Below are 19,202 nucleotides of genomic sequence, written 5' to 3'. Positions count from 1 at the left end.
CGTACAGCTAATAGTTTTTTCTTGCAATAATCTTCCCAGTTGAAAACAACAACAGCACAGCATACGCTTCCCCCAGCCACAGAAACTTTCTGCTGTGGCCTTTGCAGACCTTGCAAGCGAAGCAATATTGGGCTGTGACCATGCATGCACAGGGGACTTTTAAGGAACATGTCGTAAGTGCAGGAGAGGGTATCTGTGACTCAGTAGGTGACACTCTTCCCTCCGAGTCAGGACCGGAGCAGCACTCCTGCATAGTGCTAGAAGTGCTCTCGTCCGGATGAGACCCTGTGGCGCTATCTCTACAAGTAAGGGGGTTATGGCCAGAGTCCACTCGGGCTGATCACATTGTGCTGCTTTGAATTTCCCCTTCACGTTTTGCTTCGCCATCTGTCCTAAACAGCTGCAGGGTACTTATGCAACAGCTAAGCTTCACCCCAGAAGTGGTTACATTTCAGAAGTAGGAAGCGGGGCCCTGAACTACCTCGCTGAAAGGTTGTGAGAATTAACGAATGGCTGTAAAGCCCTCGGCAATCCACCCATGGGACGAGCACTTTGAAGCACAAACCATTTGTTATGTGTCCAAAAAAAAGGAAAACCCAGTACAAAATAACTTAAAAGAGAGTGGGGAGCGACCTCTGCTAAGCTGTGAATGTCACGGGGGTGGCAGGCTCACTGGGCTGCAGAAAGTACGGATCTGAGCAGTACGTAGGAGAGCAGGTAGCTGTAAACCAGGTGACAGCCACCCCCATGGCAGAGCTGCCAGAGCCCGTCCTGGCTCTCACGCCGCCTTGGCGCCCTTCTACAAAGGGACCCTGGAGGAAGTGAGAGGTTGCCCTTGTTCTTTTCTCAGCCCCTCCCTGCTGTGCAGACTTTGCCTTGCAAAGGAAGACGTTTCTGTCTTAATCTGGTAAAAGCAGAGAAGGGACAATGTCGCAAACAGGAAGTGCTGCTCCTGTTGCGGTTTTCCACGCATGCGAAATTCAAGAGGCCCAAGGGAAGTTGCCTGCCTGCGTGCTGCTTTCCGATTGCACAGCACCCTTCCTGGCGAGAGAGGGGAGACAAGGGTTTCACTTGGGAGGCTTTAAAAAAAAAACCCCAACCTAACCCCTTGGAGCAAAACCTCCCAGGGGAATGAGGCCAAGCTCCTGCCATCTCAGCGGCATGGATTCCACAGGTAGTAGCTTCCAGAGAGCAGGCCCCTTGCAGCTCTCAGTGGCAAAGACTGGCCTGCAAATTCCCAGCCAGGGGTAGGACCTACGCTCTCCTAGCTCTCGCGTAGCGCTTTGCATCCGTAGATCTCATGGCTGTAGCTTTAAGCTTCTCTTCATATGGCTGTTGCTAGGGCGGGGCTTCCACAGTATTCAGATTTGGGTAGTGTTCATTTTAGTGTGGGGAAGCTGATCGTCCTGTGGAGAAGTAAAAGGGTGTAGCGGTTAAAGTGCAGAACTAGGAGTCAGGAGTCCAGGCTTCAGTCCTAGCTCAGCTTCCTGTGTGATCTAGGGCAAGCCATAGAGCATTTGTGCCTCAGTTTCTCCATCTGCAAAATGGAGATGATCCTCCCGTACTAACTCCCAAGAAGTTTTAAGAGTTAATTCATCAGTGTTAGCTGCTGTCCTTAGCACTATGGACGTGCAAAGCATTACCATGAAATCTGCCCAAGAAGCTCCTTTTCATTAGCCAGCCCCCTGTTTTCGAGGCCATTCCAAAGGAGCCCCGTGCAGACAGAATCAATTCTGCTCCAGTTTCATTCGCCCAGCTCAGCTAAGGAGGTGATTTTTGTCCCTCCTGTTGTCGTTTCTGGATGGAAGTTGTTGCCTTTCCTACGAGCTCGAAGGGCTAGGAGAACCTGTGATGCCTCCTGCCCCGGCTGCCGGATGCTACAGCAGATGTCTGCCAGCTGGTTGTGCTCGAGGTGTGAGTGCTCATCCCAGCCCCCTTCATGGAGGGCAGCCAGGACTTCTCAGCACCGGATCTAGGGAGTAGGCCTTTGAAAGGCATCGCAGTACCTACAGCCCCCATGGTACCCCCTTTCTGACTCAGACCAGTTTGGCTCCTTCCAGTGAAAATTTGGGGGTCATGAGACAGCAGAAAATCCAAGCGTGGTTTTCCCTGCTGCAGCCGTCAGACATTGATGCAGGCGTTTGCTTCTCTCTCTGACTCTGTCTAGGGCAATATACCCTCTCCCATCAGTGTCTCAGGGCATTTATTAAATAGGAGACTGCACTGGCTGCCGTCAGAGGTTACCCCGCTCTCAGTTCGCTTGGGGCTTCCAGGAAGTAGATTCATCGGAAATTAGATTACTGCAAAGCAGTCCCTTCTAAGGAGCTCCCTTTGCCCGAGCCACTGACTGCAGAGCCGAGCCAGCCTAGAAACAGGGCACCAGCCGGCCGCTCAGCTCACTTCACAGCGTGGTCTGGATTCATTTTTTAGTTATTATTGTAAGTGGTTCCTGCTGCCTTCATGTCGCCTCTGTTGCTGTTGGCCTGGGGCAGCAGCGACCTCTACTGGCTGGTTCCAGTAATTGCCACTTTGAATTTTCCATCTGTTGGCGAGGGAACTTCAGGTCAAGAAGAGCTCTGGGTAGCCCAAAAGCTTGGGTCTCACCAACAGGAGTTGGGTGCAGTCAAAGCTATTCCCTCACCCACTTTGTCTCTCTAATAGCCCGGGACCAACATGGCTACAACAATACTGCATGCCTCGATCTTAGCATTTATACTGCTCTCGCCCGTGAGCTGAACTCCAAGTTGAGTGCTATCCTGTATCTCCGAGGCTTGGATTTTAGAGTTGGGGAGACAGTGGGGTCTAATAGCTCGGGCGTTGTGTGACCGAGGGCAGGTCTCTGTGCCTCTGTCTCATCTGGTCAAGGTGTAAGTTCTCTGGGGCAGGGACCATCTCTCATTGTGTGTGTGCGTTTGCGTCTATAGCCTCTAGCGGAATGGGGCCCCTACCGTAGTATAATAATAATAACAATCGGAACCAGGCGTCGAAAAAAGGTTCTTCTCAGTTAAAAACACAGCAGGACACCCAGTGCTGTTGGTGCAGGACTTCGAAGCAGGGAGGGAAGAGCCCAGCAAGAGCGCTGAAGTGTTTCTGTTTGTTGAGCTGCCGTGCTCATGGCTGGCAGAGAGCAAAGTGATCATGGGCCGCTGGCAGGAGAGCGTGGCAGGGGCTGACTTTGCCCCCTAGCAGCTGTCTCGCATAGCACGGGGTAATGGTGTTTGGAATTAACCTGACCAATAGATGATGCAGCAGTTAATGTTTCTGTATTTGGGGGGGGGAGGGAGGGAGGGAACAGAGACCGACATGGCTCTGCAACTCCCCCAAAACAGAGACCTCTTGCAGCCCTCGTTACTGTCTGACTGCCCGCAGTCCACTCTGCCTGGCACGAAGGGGTGGAAGCAGGGGACGTGCACTCGCCTTTCTCCACAGGACACCATCCCGTCGAGGGGGCACAATCAGGAAGTGGGTTTGGAGGGTGCCTTCCAGTCCTGGTTAGTGCTCGCAGCCACCAGAAACGGGATTCGCTGGAGCTACTCTGGAGAGCCGTGCTTGGGGCCAGAACAGCCGCAGTGCTGCAAGTCGGGACTGAAGCAGCTGGCTGAGCTGTGGTGGGAGTTCTCCCGTGGCTCGGCTCTGCTCCAGGCTGTGCTAGGACTTGCGGTCTCTCCCGATTCACGTTAAACTCACTCAAAGTCCACAAGAAAAAAGAACCCCAGCTGGGCATGCAGTGTTATGTGAACGCATAAATCCCCCTCCAGTCTGTGTCACTGCCCATCTATAATCTGCTACCTGCACGGAGTTATAACGTAAGGGAGAGGCACTTGAAAACAGATGGTGTTCCAGCAATTTGCTTTCATCCTGATTTGCATCTGCCATCAAGGGTCTCCATCCTTGTTAGCTGCTTACCAGAAACGGGACCACAGAAAGCAGGAATGCATCTTGAGCCAGCCTCCACCAGTCCGACGCAGTGGAACCTCTTGTCAAGGAGGCCCAAGTATAAAGACTTGGCTTAAAAACACACAGCATTCAATACCATGCGCAGTCCGTAGATCGAGGGAGAGGGGCTGGAGAAATCCAAATAGGCCAGGGGCTTCAGTTTTGCACTGGGGCCAGGCTGGAGCAGAGGTGGGGGCAGCTTAGGGTTCTGATGCTTTGGGGGAGCTGGGTGAGGAAGCAGCCAGGTACACGATAGGTAGCTGCTGGCTCTGGAGGGTTGCGCATGTGTAACGTAGCAAGAAGCGATTCAGAAGCCTGAACTAATTGGGGCTGAGTCGCACCAGTTGGGATGAAGTGACCTTTTCCCCAGGGGCTTCGTTGAAAAGCGAATGCTAAGTGGGGGTGGTAGGTAAATGGTTTACGGACTAATCAAGGTGACTCCTGAGGATTTGAGTATTCTGTAAAGCCAGGTAGTGGCCGGACAAGGATGTGAACTGAGGAAGGGCTGCAGCATCTGTGCAAAAGATCCAGAGAGAGTGAGAGACCCAATCAGTTGCACAAGCGTTCAGGATCATTTTAAAAGGCCAGCCTGACCCTTGCTGCACAGGGTGGATCTGTCTGGGTGCACTGCTCGCATCAAGCCTGGCTCTCTAGTGCCGTTGTGGAAAGGTGCAGCAGCGGCTTGGCCACTGGGCCACAAGCGCGTGGGCCTCTGCAGGCAGCTGTTCCCTCTGAGCGCCATTTACTACCTTTCCATCTCCTTGTTAGGAACGAAGATCGGGAGCGAGCGTGGCGGGCGTCCCGAGACACCAAACTGGAGACCGTTCCAAACTGTGAAGCTTGGTGAGTGGCTCTGACCCTTTATGTGAATGGCTAGTGGGCTGGCAGCTGCCTGCAGCCATAGGTGGGGCTGCTCGATAGGCCCTGAGCAGCCAGCAGAGTGTGTTGGATACGGACTCTGCCCCATCCCCCGATGCATCGCACACGCTGCCTTTGCATTGGCACGCACACCCCCCGTATGGTCTTGCTGATCTGCACTGGTTCAAGCGCAGGGGCGTAGCAGCTAGAACTGGGAACAGGGAGTCAGGACTCCGGGCTTCTGTTTCCCTGCCCTGCCACTGGCTTGCAACTTTCACAGCTGCTCCTTTCTGTGCCTCAGTTTCCCCCAAATGGGGACATCGGAATACGTCCTTAACTTGAGACGGTGCTCGGGAGACTGGATGTGAAGGTTGGATGGTGCCAAGGGGTGTTTAAATGCCGGGCTGGGGGAAGTGCCACCGGCAGCAGGTGGAATGTATTGTTTCATACCCAGCCGTGGGTGTGTTCCCCTCGCCCCACCTTTGCTGCGTGTCGTGTGCTGTCTCTCTTGCACTGGCTGGGCTTTGGCTTATTTGCTCCCCCTTCTCGCGTTTTGTTTGAAGCTTTCCTGTTGCCGCTGCGCAGTCCGTCCGGTCTGAAGAGGCTGCCCGCCGCAATGGACTGAAACGTCCCCGTGGCAAGGCGCACCCCCCTTCCCTTGCCGCGTGCGGCTCAGGTGTCAGGGCTTGAGGGGCAGGTCAGAGGGGCAGTTTGTGAACAAAAATTGAAAAAGGGGGGGAAGGAATAACGATTGGCGCGGCCAGTGCTCCCTGGCCCTGCCTCCCAGTCTCAGACACCAGCACCACTTGCTGCTTGGGCTTTACCCAGCCCCGCCTGCTGAAGTAAGCATCCTTTTCTAGTACCTACCACCCGAGGATCTGGGTGCTTTACACACACGTGTGCTGCTGCTGGTGATCATTCCCCTTTAACCAGAGAAACAGAGGCACAGAGAGAGGCTAAGTGGCCTGTCAGGGACTGTTGCCAGTGGCCACAAGCCAAGTGGCTGTCAGAGGCAGGGATCAGACCCCATTCCTCCTGGTTCCCAGGCCTGTGCTTCAAGCACTAGCTAATACTTTCCCTGCTACAGGAGACCAAGTCAACAGGAGTCCTGTTATCATGGGAGGAGAGGTTATAAGGGGGAAGGTACCAGCTGACCTAGGCCCTGGCTGTGCCCTTCCCCACTAGATTGGCACGCTCACCACAATGGAACCCTACTGCTATTCCAGGCCTGTTTTTCCCACACTGAAACTAACAGTTAAACGTAGCCAGCAGTGATCTAAATATACCTCGGGCCGTAAGGTCACAGAATACCGAGGCTGAAGGGGGGCGGCCGGCCCGGCTGCTGTGGGAGCCTTTGCCATATAAGGCTTTTATAATTAGTCAAGGGACTGCTCTGTTCCGTTGGCAAAACGAGGCTCCGTTTGCCTCGGGAACCCCAGCGGGTGGGTGAGGCATGGACCTGCTGTCGGCCGGCTCCTGCTTCTCTCTACCTCCCCCCTCCCAAGGCCAGGAATCAGACCTGTCTAGAGGGACAGGCATCCCTTTGCAGCATGCTTGGCTATGGAGTTTGCATGAAAACCCCAGTGCTTCCTCCAGGCAGCATGAGAGAGCCAGGCTTTATAGTCTCACATTGTGTTGCTCCTGCTGGAAGAACAGACCAAGCTCCTGGAGATAGTCCAATGACTTGAACTAATAACAACTGAAATCTGGGAGCTAAAATTAGGAATTTGCTAAACCTGCATCTGCTTGTCACTCAGTGTGCTCCAGTCCTGGGTTTGTACAGCACCAAGCACAGTGGGGTCCTGGCCCATGACTGGGGAGTCAGGGGGCTAATGCAATGGAAACACAATAATAAGTGGCTTTCTCGCGCTGCCCTTTAGAAGGTGTCAAGGAACACGTGGTGATATCGTAGACCCACTTCTTTTCTCGAGCTCTGGGGCTTTGATTGTTTCCATGTCTCCAAAACAAATCCCTAAGCCCACCACCATAGAGGCTGTCGAGGAGATAGGGAGTAGAACAGAAGGGGTGCTGTGGTTACAGAGGTGCTGGGCTGGCAGGCTCACACACACAGGGGATTCGCTCCAAAGTCGTCCATCTTGCAGTCCGAAAAGGAAACCAATAATAAATGCAGCTTTCCGTTTTTGTGCTAAACTGACATTCTGCAGAAGCAGCTCTGTGTGTTTTTTTTTCCCCAGAGCTTACAAAACAGAGTAACACTCAGGGCCAGGAGATTTTGCTCTCTTCAAAATCCTTTTGTTGCAACAGTAAAATAAGGATGGAGGGTGGGAGGGGGCGTTTGTGGTGGTTCTTTCGTTCCCTTTTTGACTGCTTGCTGGAATGCTGCGAAGTTGCTGCCCTGCAGTGAAATGATGTGTCTCAAACTGAAATTCAGTTGAGATCAAGAACAGCCTCTCGACTGGTCAAATGGACGGTTAAACAAACCGAAAACGCCTGTGTGAGCATTTCAGAAAAGCTACCAAAGGTGCAACTAGTATTAATAGTACATTATAGCACTACCAGGAAAGCGTTAGACTCCTCAAGGTCCAGATCCTACAAAGTATTTAGGAAAATCATTGAAATCAGTGGAAGTTGGGAGCCTAAATACCTCTGAGGACCTGGCCAGAGCACCTTAGTCTGTATTACCCTTTCTTTTCCACCGTGCTTCTCGTGTCAGTCAATTCCAGAATGCTGGGCAGATTGAAGAGCTGATCAAGCTGGAGAATTAAATGCAACAATTGCAGTATGGTTCCTAAATTCTATAGTCCAAGTGCATGAGGGAGAGCTGTGGGCAGGCTTTCTAACAGGTGCAGACGAGCCGCTGGTAGATGGGTCACAGGGTAAGAGTTTCAAGCCTCTCCCAGCCTGCCATGACTGCATACCGGAGGGTGCTGGCTTGGAGCAGGCAGGTGGCTCAGGCTCACAATAATCCTGTTTTGTTCCCTCCTGTCCCTTTCTTTCTTTCTTGTGACTCCCCTTGTATTTTGGTGACGCTGGGGCCCGACCAGCCTCAAGCCAACTCCCGACGAAGTGCAGGGCTGGGCCCAGTCATTCGACAAGCTGATGAAGAACCCAGCGGGCAGGAACGTGTTCCGGGAATTCTTACGGACTGAGTACAGCGAGGAGAACATGCTCTTTTGGTTAGCATGTGAGGAACTCAAAAACGAGTGCAACAAGCACACCATCGACGAGAAGGCCAGAATGATCTACGAGGACTACATCTCCATCCTCTCGCCCAAGGAGGTACTGGGCCCCCTCCCCGCATGCTGGCAGGCCAGGCTGGGGTGATTCCCAAGCCCCTGTGCTCTTGGGAACTCCAGGCTGCTCGGTAGCCATGCTCCAACTGGGGCGGGCTTCCCTGTCGAGGCAGTGAGGGAAAGCGAGTCCGCCCGCTCACATAATTCAGCCTTGGCTGGCCCCACTGGGGCAAAGGTGGTGATAGGTCCAAAAAAAAATAGCTGCTTCCCCATTTGCAACTCAGAACAGAACAACCTCGGCCATCACTGAAGCAGTGTCCCTGCTGAAATCCGTTCAGGACCCGTTGTCCTCACGTACAGCTGCAAACCTCCGGCGGAAGCTGGAACGGGGACTAGTTGGAGAGTGAATGCACCCAAAGGATGGAAGTTGTTTGACATCCTTCCTCCCTGACTTTGTAATGCCATCTTGAGCCTAGAGGAGATTAAGGGGCAATCTCTGTCAGGCTAGAAGCACCTACATGAGAGCAAATACTTGAGAGTGGGCTCTCCGCTCTGTCAGACAACTGTATAGCAAGAGCCAGTGGCTGGAAGTTGAAGCTAGACAAATTCAGACTGGAAATAAGGTGTAGGTTTTTAAGAGGGAAGATAGTTAACCCTTGTGGATTTTCCATCACTGGCCATTTTTAAATCAAGGTTGGGTCTTTTTCTGGAAGCTCTGTGCTATTTCACACAGGAATTGTTCCAGGGAAGTTGTATGGCCTGTGTGATACAGGAGGTCAGACTAGGAGTATGTCTACACTGCAATGAGACACCTGTGACTGGCCCATGCTAGCTGACGCAGGCTTGCGGGACTCGGACTGATAGCAGGGTAGATGTTTGGGATCAGCTGGGAGCTGGGCTCTAGGACCCTGTGAGGTGGGGCTCCTAGAGCCCTGGCTCCCGCCCAAAACATCTACGCCAGTTAAACAGCCCCATAGTCCAAGCCCTGCGAGCCTGAATCAGCAGGCATGGGCCAGCCATGGGTTTTTAATGGCAGTGTAGACATGACCATAGAGGTGCTTCTGGCCTTGAAATCCATGAATCTGTTAACAGAGAGGGTAGGTTAAAATGTTCTGAGGATTGGACTGGGAGCCAGGAATCTCCACTTTCTCAGCCTGCCTTTGACACTGATTTCCTCTGGGATTTTAGGTAGGTCACTCAAACCATTATTTTTTAAAATTTGATGCTTAAAATAAGGACTCTAACTCTACATCTGGGCATCTAATGCGGAAGCCTGATAATTCAGAGGTGCTAAGCACCTTCAGCTCCAGAAAGGTACAATACAATCCAATGGCTAGAAGTTGAAGCTAGACTAGGGGTTGGCAACCTTTCAGAAGTGGTGTGCCGAGTCTTCATTTATTCACTCTAATTTAAGGTTTCGCGGGCCAGGAATACATTTTAACATTTTTAGAAGGTCTCTTTCTATAAGTCTATAATATATAACTAAACTGTTGTTGTATGTAAAGTAAATAAGGTTTTTAAAATGTTTAAGAAGCTTCATTTAAAATTAAATTAAAATGCAGAGCCCCCCGGACCGGTGGCCAGAACCCGGGCAGTGTGAGTGCCACTGAGAAATCAGCAAGGCGGCACGTGTGCCATAGGTTGCCTACCCCTGAGCTAGACTCATTCAGACTGGAAATAAGACTTGACAGTGAGAGTAATTAACCACTGGAACAATTTACCAAGGGTTGTGGTGGATTCTCCATCACTGGCAACTGTTTAATCAAGATTGGCGGAGTTTCTAAAAGTTCTGCTCCAGGAATTGCTCTGGGGCAGTTCTCTGGCCTGTGTGATACTGGAGGTCAAACTGGATGATCACAATGGTCCCTTCTGGCCTTGGAATCTGAATAGTTGCAGTGAGCTTCGACATCAGGGGGAGTTGCAGGCTTGTACCCCTGAAAACTGGGCTTCTTAATTAGCGGCCTAAATGTGGAGTTAGCCCCACATCCTGCTAGCACTTGTGTGCTTAAGTGTCTGCAGGATCAGGCCTTCCGAGGCCTCCCTCTAGGTGGCCAGATTGGAGGACACTGGTCTCCATCTTCCCCACCGGTAAAACGTGGCTGGCGATAAAATGGGGATGCCAAGAGTGCCCCCGTAAGGCAGAGGCATGCTGAGCACTAACGGATGCCTGTTTTCAAAGTGCTGGTCGAACGTGAAGTATCAATTTTCAGTCAGTTGTCCGTAGCTCTCCTCACTCATTTGGGGTGAAACTATCTTGTAGCAGAGTTGCTATGCCTTCTCCCACCCCGTCCTTAGTCCCAGCCGCAGTTGGCTATAGTGCTGTTGTCACTAGGGCCCGGGTAGCATGGCAAGTCCACACCTTGTGTTTCTGGTCATTAGACTCCTCCGACCTCTAAAACACTCTCTGCAGGCTGGAGCTGGGCTTGGCCCAGATCGTCGTCTTCACTCTTCAGTCCGCCCTGTGTTTGTTCCTGGTGTTGGCTTTTAAAGCTCAGGGAACAAGAGACATTTATCACCCAAACCCTGCAGCCAGCTAGTGTGTATAGCGGGTGCTGTGGAAAGTAGGTGTAATTCAAGCCTTTGTTCCTTGGGTCAGGGAGACACAAAAGCCAGAGAGTAAAGGTAAAGGACAGATCTCTGGTATGCCTGACTTGGGATACTCAGATACTGGGGCTGCTGCCCAATAAAGCAGAAGCCATGTATCTAGGGGGCGTGTGGAACTTGCCCAGAGACAATACTGAATACAGCCACGGCTGTGTCAGGCTTTGGCTTGTGACCTTCTTGAGGTGAGGAGAGAAACATGCCGAGTGCATGGATGAGAGATGGGATGTGTTACTGGCTTAACCCTCAAGAGGGCACCAGAAAGCCACAAAAGCTGCCTACTCCCCTCAGGAGTTGCAGGAGCATCTGCCCAGGCGGCCGGAGGGTTTTGTGGTGTCTCTGCTCTGCTTCCCCCCAGCTGGTTTCCCAGAGGCCTGTGGGCCCCTTGGATCGGCACACAGCTGATCCCAGAGCCCCACACGACAGCACAGAGCCACAGGGGCAGGAATCCTCCTGTTACCGGCCCAGTCGTGCTCACGGCCCACAGCAGGGGCTAGTCACTTACGGTACATCTGCACTGCGAGTCAAAGCCCAGGGCTGGGCCGGGCCAGCTGACTTTGGCTAAGGGGCTCAGGGGCTGTTTAACTGCAGTGCAGACGTTCTGGCTCAGCTCTGGGACCCTCCCACCTCACGTTTTGAGATCCCAGGCACTGCAGTTAAACAGTCTATGGGCCCAAATCAGCTGGCATGGGCCAGCTGCGGGTTTTGAACTGCAGTGTAGACAGACCCATTTTAGAGCCGCTAACTCTGCCAGCCTAGGAGAAGGCCCCACCTCTGGGGAGAGCAGGGCTTTCCCCAGAGCACTCTCCCAGCAGGCAGAGCAGCCAGGCCTGGCAAATGCAGCCACGGGTCCAGTTGTTTCCTGCTCCCTTTGCCCCATCCTCTTGGCCACCCCCACTGCACTTCACCCACCTGACTCTGCGAGCTCAGATTTGGGCTGAGGCCAAAGGGTCAGATCCAGTTCAGCCCTGACCTCGGCAGGGGCTGCTCCCTTTGGCACTCCGTCAGTGGGGTTATCCCAGGGCTCGAGTCTGCCCATCATGCATCCAGCCTCTGGCGGTGCTGCACATCTCACCCTCCTCTTCGGCCAGCGCAGCCTTGTGCCTGGAGCCCAGGAGGGCCGCGGCATGGTGCAGCCCACAGTGAGGCCCCATTGGCTCCTGGAGCACAGCTGTGCCCCACCGTCTCCTGTCGAAGCCTCATCTGGGGAAGCACCTTCTCCTTCTCAGCCAAGACTGGCCTGTGCAGTCTGGGGGCCGGGGGAGCTGTTCTGAAAACCTCACGGCCTCTCTCTTGTGCCCGTTGCAAGCCTGGGCCTGCACCATGCAGGGGAGTCTGGCAGAAGGGGGGAGTGAGGCTGGGCCTTGCCGCTCTGGGTGCGGGGCCCCAGCACTGTCCTTTCCCTCCCCTAACGGCCTTGTCTCCTCCCCTCCTCCTCCTCAGGTGAGCCTGGATTCCCGGGTGCGCGAAGTCATCAACAAGAAGATGCAGGAGCCCTCGACACACACCTTCGACGACGCGCAGCTACAGATCTACACCCTCATGCACAGAGACTCCTATCCCCGCTTCCTGAACTCTGCCATATACAAGGCGCTGCTGCAGAGCATCTCGCGGTCGTCCTCGGAGTCCTAAGCGCCTGCCAGCCTCGGCCCGTGGCAATGCCACAAACCGTTCTTTTTGTACACCGGTGTCGGGGGCGATCCCCGAGCTCTGGCTCTGTCTGGGGCAGGTGGGGAGGCCTCTGGGGCCAGGGGGCTGGAGCTCCCGCTCTGCTCACCCCCCCCCCCCGCCACCACCATCCACCTCCACTTTTTAGCTTTAGCAATGAGCGTCAGCCAGGTTCCCTGGCCACTGGAAAACACTGTCACCCCTCAGCCCTGCACCGTGTCCCCCCTGCTGCTCCCCCACCACCGCCGGTGCCCCCTGTGGGTGCTGCTGAATCAGACCGGGCTGGCGCTGCCGTTCGATCGTCAAACTCAGGCCTCTCTTACTACTGAACCCCATCGCTGTCAGGAGCAAGTGGGGGGGGGGATTGCTGGGGGGAAGGGGAGCCCCATGTGGCTGGACTTTGCTCCCCCACCCCCTTTTGAAGAGGTCACTTTATCCCCTCCCTGCTGCACCCAGGGTCACAGCCGGGTCTTGTCTCTCTGTCTCCCAGCAGTCTTTCTGACGTTTTTATTTTAAATGCTTTTTGTTGGCTTGGGGGGGACATGGATTTCACAAAGCTCGTGCATCCGTGTAAACACAGCCCAGGGTCAGGGTTACATTGCCCTGCCTGTTATACAGCCTGAGGGTTCGACCAGGGCCAGGCCCTCTGTTTGCAGCCATTCGATATTAGCACCTGAATCAGCCTGCAGGAACCAGAGCTGGCAGCCTCCTGTCAGCGCACTGGGCAGGGAATGTCCTGAGAGGGAGCAGGGGCTCTGCGCCCGTCCCGGTCTCCCTCCCCCCAACCTAGTCATGTTCATGACTTGTTCCTGGGTAGGGTGACCAGACAGCAAGTGTGAAAAATCAGGATAGGGGATGGGGGGCGGGGGGGGTCATAGGAGCCTATATAAGAAAAAGACCCCAAAATCGGGACTGTCCTTATAAAATTGGGACATCTGGTCACCCTATTCCTGAGGCTGCCACCAGGCCCTGAGAGCAGAGCAGGCCACCTGGCCCCTGCCCCGCCAAGCCGCCTCCTGAGGTCACAACCCAACATGGTGGTTCCCAGTCGGCGGGGGCGCCTCGTTTTCAGCCCCCGCTGGAAACCAGGGCTTGCCTGCCTGTGGGCCGAGGCTCAGGGCAGCTTGGGAGCCTGGGGAAATGGCCCGGTGGAATGTCGGCTCAGTCTTTGCAGAACAAAATGTCCGAGGTTTGAAGTTTTTCTGGAAATTTTAAAATGTTGATTTCCCCCCCCCACACCCCATTCAGAACAAACTTTTTTTTTTTAATTTTGTATTTTCCCAGGGCACGGGAATTGCAGGAGCCGAGTGGCTCTACTGGGGATACAGAAAATGATGTGGGGAAGCCCCACCCCTTTTCCTCTCATCCCCCGGGGGCCTGGGCTCAAGCTACAGGAGGAGAACGGTGCACTGCGGGGCTAGGGGGGGTGGGTACAGGAGATCAGAAGTGGACAGGAGGGAGCTGAGATGTCCTAGCCCCAAAGAAGCCAGCACAGCTTACTAGAACTAGGTTCAACTGGCTTCTCCTTTGGGCTTGGATCTCTTCTCCTCCCGCCATCCTGGTTCTGGGTGGCCCCTCTGCTTCCTGGCTCAGAGGGCCTGAGGCAGGCGAGGGGGAAAGGGGAAGAGAAATGCAGCGCTGTGTAGAAGCGAGACACACAGGCAGCTCCCTTGGGACACTGGACAAGCCGGGCCTGGGGCACGTGCACTGATCTTGCCAGAAGAGGCTGTCGGTGTTTGGGGCAGTGGCAAGATAACAGTTTTGTGTCCCTGGGCCCAAAAGAGCCTGTCTGGGGGAAACTGTTATCTCCTCCATAGGCTCCTTCAAGGCTGGCCCTAGAGTTCCAGGCTGTCTCCAGGGCACGCAGTACTGAGCTTGGGCGGCAAGAGTGAGCAATGGGTAAATGAGGGAAGAAGACCACTGTGCCTTGGAGACCTAGCCTGAAGAGCTTAGGTGCCATCTCAGCTGTGGCCCATCGCGTGATCATGGAAGACGCAGATGGAAACATCACCTGAGGGGTGGGGATCTGGCTGCAGCCCCCTGTTCCAGCATCATCCCAGCTCTCCACTGGTCAGGGCCAGATATTTCCAAGGGCAAAAAGTAGCCGGAGAGTCTTTATACAACATAAAGGAGCAGCCAGCAGGGCAAATACAGTTCATGCCCCACAAGAGATGGCTGCTTGTAGGGGACTCTGCCAACATCTGTTCCTCGCTCTAGTAGCCCTGCTGTCTGACACACCCATCCCCCTGACCCAGGGGCCATTCGCTTCTCGGCTCACGTGGTTGATTTCTCATGAAACGATTGATTTTTAGGGCTCATGAAAGCACTGGCTGGGGTTGATGCTTAGTGAGACCGCCCCAGTGTGAGCATCCTCCAGGTAGCTTTGCCAGTGCACTTTGCTCCCCTCCCCAGCATCAGCTGCTGTGTGGGGCCTTTCTCATGGGAACCACTGCAAGTGTCACAGTGGAGCTGTGAGGCGGCCAAGTCCTCGAAGGATGAGGCTGCATGTTGTCGCTGTTGTTTGTCTGCTGATCCAGATTCAAACAGATCTGAGGCCTTGGTCTGCAGTTCTACCCATGCCCTGTGCCAGGGCTTGGGGGTACATTTCTCTTCTTGCCTTATGCAGTCCCTGGGCCCGGAGCAGAGCCAGTTGTAAAGAATGAGACACGGGGTCTAGTAGGTATCTGGTAGCCAGGCATCCCCACCGTATCCACTCCACTCCGTTTCCCTGGGCCACTTCCAAACCAACAGCAATTCCTGATGCTGCACCTTACTGCCTCTGAACGTGCTCTTGCAGCTGTATGCCAGGAGCCTGGCTACTTGATCCATGCTGCAAATCAGAGGTCAGTGCAGTGAAATCCAATTTCTGCCCTGCCCTGGGGAATCACGGCTCTGGATTGAACACCAGACAGAACAAACAAACCGATCCACCTGTTTGGATGCTCCCTTGGATTAATTTGTAAGGAAATTTGCAGGCATCCCTTATGAAAAGATACTCCAGTACGCTGGCCCCATGCACACCTTGGGCGTGGACTGCACAGTAGCGTATCTTTGTAAATAAAGGGATTTCCTTCCAGAGAGGAATGATTCAGTGTTGCGCGTACGACAGCGATCTTTCTCCAGGGGGCTGCTTGCTGGGGATGGACAATGCCTTTGGTGGCACGTATATCTGTGTATTTTTGTAACGCATGAGGAATGGTGCGTTTGAGCTGCCAGCTGTGGCTCCCAGATTTAGAATAGTGTGCTGACAGCCCTTGCCCCTCAGTATGAAATGAACCAGACACCACACCACAGCCAGCTGTGTAGCCCACACACACACACCCACACCCCCGGCTTTTGTATCTTCAGATCATTTTGAAACTCTGTGTCCCAGTGTAAAAGGATGCTGATTAGTCTTGACTGTCTGTATGTTTGACCAAAAGCAGCCCACGGTTTTAATATTTATCCCCCCACCCTCCCGAAAGAAAAAATTTAGAAACGGTTCTTTTTATTGAAGATATTTTTTAAACAAACAAAAAAATTCTCTTGTATTTTTTTGTTTCCTTGCAGGCGGTTGCAGTTGTGTGGAAAATCATGTTTCAGTAGCTGGAAATTTGGTTGTATTTGCCAAATGGGAAATTCAATCTTCTGTCTCCCACTGCTGCCCCCCTCCCCCAGGTGAGAGAAACTAGAGAGTGCTCATTTATTAAGGCATGGGCTTATCTTAATTAGCTAGTTGCTCATGCACCTGTGTTTACTGCCTCCTAGCAATGGATTGATTGCATCTTCTTTGGAAGGAGGTACAGAACTGCAACATGTAGAGAGAGAACCTTTAAGGACAGGGCCAAATCCAGCAGTTCTAGCCAAGCTGACCTTTGTAGTCTGCAGGATTGGTCCAGTAAAAAAAAAACTTACCGGGAGGTAACTTATGCCGTCAGACCTGCGCCTCTGGCTGACTCCAGTGTGAGTTGCCTGCAGGCGGCATGGTGCATGTGTCAATCAATACACATCCGGCCTTCCGCCTTCAGGTGAGAGGGGTGGGTTTTGAAAGGTGTTTGTATGCACCAGATTTTCACGTGCAGATTTGCATTGCTTAGCTCGCACCCAGGCACATGGACGTGGAAGTGGGGCTTGTGTGTGCAAACCCCAGCTTGCACACACACGCACAAGTGAGTTGGGAGTGCACAGACCAAGCCAATTAAAATTGCATACCGTAACATAACAATGCTCTCATTTTTCAAGGCCAGGCCAGTCACTCACAGGTGTCTCCGAAGACAACTCTAATGATTGTGAAATACAATTCAGCACTTACAGGGGTGCTTGGTTCTCACTGTGAGCGCTTTGCCTGAGCGAAATGGAGGCAGCTTTCTTTTAACTCAGGATGAGCTCAAGCTGCAAAATTCAGATCCCTCCCCTAAATTTAGGAGGTTTTTTTCAGCACTGGGGTTTTGGTTTGGCCTGTTGTTATGGCCCCAAATTTAGGGATGGTTTGCACAATCCCAAGCCAGCGCTTGGATTCTGGGCACCCCCTAAGCTGCAGGATGGTGAGATGCAGTCTTGGTTGGGCCCCTCTCAAGCACCCATCTGTCTGACGTGTAGCAGGGGGTGTATGAAAAGGGTGCTCAGGTGATTTGTGCAGGAATGAGGAGGCTATGTACCTTGTAAGTGGAGTGTGCAATTGCTGCTAAGCGAATGATAGAACGGTTGAGAATGACGATCCAGGAAGCTCAGTGACTTTCATCACCAGGGACTCCCCATAAAGTAACAGTGGAATTAATTACGTCTTGACCCACCAACCACTTCTGCACATGCTTCGCTCTAAATGTGCTGTCAATGGGGCTACTTCTGAGCTTAACATCAAACGTGCATAAGTGCGTGCAAGACCAGAGCCAGTATGACCGAGTAATGATATACACGATGCAAAAGCGGCATCTTCCCCCAGCCCGAATTCTGCCCTAAGAGAGGGGTCTGTTGGTAAACTGAGCCGAGACTATCCTGCTTTCACTCCCTCCTGGAGATTCTGGGCCAAAGCCATGCCCGCGAAATCCCAGGAAGTCTAAAACAAAGCCCCCCAGAGCTGTTGGAGACAGTAAAAGCACTGCAGAGATGGCATTTTGGGGCATGGCCGTGTAAGCGCCGTATGGGGCAGCATGACTGGAGGGGAGCTGAGAACATACGTGGCTTCCCCAAGCCCCGCCTGTTGGGCGGGACTAGAGCATATCAGGATATTCTGGAACCAGGGGTGGCTTTCGAGTCTGAATTCAGAGGCAGGAGCCTTAGATGGCAACTGAGCTGGCTGCCCTAATCCGCCAGTTTCTAGATGTCTCCAAAAACACTTCGCGAACTGGAATTCTACTGTGCAGTGAAGATTGTGATTGTAGGGCTTCAGAAAGCACAGAGGCCCAAGCAGTCACTGTCCGGGTTGTGCTCCGGACTGACATGCTTACTGCAGCGGTTCTGCTCCACTTGTCGCCTACTGGTACAGCCCCCATTACAACCAGGTAACTTCTTTCCCTCTCATGCTCATGAATTTATTATCATGCATTCAAGCATCCGAAGAATGACTCTCAGGCTCCTCCTGGCCACAGGAGTGCTTAGTTGATGGGTTTCCCCTCATTCAGACCTAAGGGTTGGTTCTAGATAATAAGCCAGAGGTTAAAGGAAAATGCCAGGAGGCAGGGGGTTTTTCGGCATAAGATTAAAAGACACCTGGATGAGGTGTGGGGGAGGGCGCCCATGCACCCAGCTCTGTGGATTTTCAAGCTACTAAAGCCACCCCCCTGGGAAGAAACACCCTGCAGAAGCACCTTGTCAGCTCAGTCATGAATCTTTGTTGCATTCCTAGTGTGGTGGTGCTGGCTAGCTAACCAGGGAGCACAACTCCCTCCGAGCAGCACATCCCTGGAGACGCACCACAGGAAAAGCAACAGTGGCTGTTCATTGGCTAGCTTGCTATTTCTTCAGTACCTAGAATGCCCCCATGCTGTGTTGTTTAAACACATGTGCCTCGTTTAAACTTTACTGCCAGGAACATGTTTCCACCACCACTCTGCTTTGAGAGAATCTCTAGTCAGCAGCAAGTAGCATGGAGTTCCACAAGTCATCAGCCTCCTAGGATCTGCTCGTTCTCTGTAAATCCAGCTGCCTCCTGTGAAGCGAGAGCCTTGGGCTAACCAGCCTCATGGAACCATTTCCTCATGAGCTGGGTGTTATTTAAAGAACCTGAAGCACATGTTGTGGGAAACCATTCGAGTCCGATCTCTAACAGGTCTCACGTGCACCCCCCACTTTGGAGGTCTCCAAGGAGCATGGAATGTTCTGCAGCCCGGGCTCTGCTCCGCCTGCTGACGGGAGAACGACGCAGTGGCTCATTTTTCATGCAGAGGTGTCGCTCTTGGAGCGGAGGAGCAATGCGATAGAAAGGGTGACTGCAAGCACCTTGGTAAATAGTGCGCGCCAAATCGGGAATAACTCCCTGGAATGCACTGGAGACCGCCCTGGACTCGCAACCAAATGCAGCCCTTTCAATGCTAATTGATGTTCTTACCATCTTTTCTTTACATTCCTGCCTCCCCAGTGTAAGGCTCAGCATCCTGCAAGAGAAGCAGGCTGAGTCCCGCATGGGTCTCAGTCTGGCTTCTTTGTTCTGCTGAAGGAAAACAATGGTCCATCAGGTTCTAATTATCTTGCTGATTAACTCTCTGAATGTTCACTCATGCTGCCATCATATTTGCACCAGGCCTCAGAAGTTAAGATCTAAGGATTATTAGTTACCCTGGCAACCCATGTTCCTCCCAGGCTAGGATCTCCCTTGCAGCCAATGAAGTGAGCTGTAGCTCACGAAAGCTTATGCTCAAATAAATTGGTTAGTCTCTAAGGTGCCACTAGTACTCCTTGTCTTTTTGATCTCCCCAAACTTTTCCAGGACTTGGAGTACTTGCCCCACACCTGTTTCCATTGAACTTC

The 19,202-nt window shown here is 53.0% G+C and overlaps 1 protein-coding gene across 2 annotated transcripts in view; it reads left to right on the top strand.

Annotated features, from left to right (window-relative positions):
* RGS19 (regulator of G protein signaling 19) overlaps positions 1-12,357 on the top strand; it is a 53,149-nt gene extending 40,792 nt beyond the window's left edge. Inside the window, exons 3-5 of one of the 2 annotated variants that reach the window (XM_048819808.2) lie at positions 4,705-4,779; positions 7,800-8,034; positions 12,033-12,357. In XM_048819808.2, coding sequence (XP_048675765.1) covers positions 4,705-4,779; positions 7,800-8,034; positions 12,033-12,221 — 499 coding nt within the window. In that variant the 3' untranslated portion in view covers positions 12,222-12,357. The remainder of the gene's footprint in view (positions 1-4,704; positions 4,780-7,799; positions 8,035-12,032) is intronic. The other variant, XM_048819809.2, reaches the window with a different exon arrangement.
* The last annotated feature ends 6,845 nt before the right edge of the window (positions 12,358-19,202 follow it).

This window comes from Caretta caretta, chromosome 13 (assembly GCF_965140235.1).
Source record: "Caretta caretta isolate rCarCar2 chromosome 13, rCarCar1.hap1, whole genome shotgun sequence".
Taxonomy (NCBI): Eukaryota; Metazoa; Chordata; order Testudines; family Cheloniidae; genus Caretta; species Caretta caretta.
This window is presented reverse-complemented; position numbering and strand designations above follow the sequence as displayed.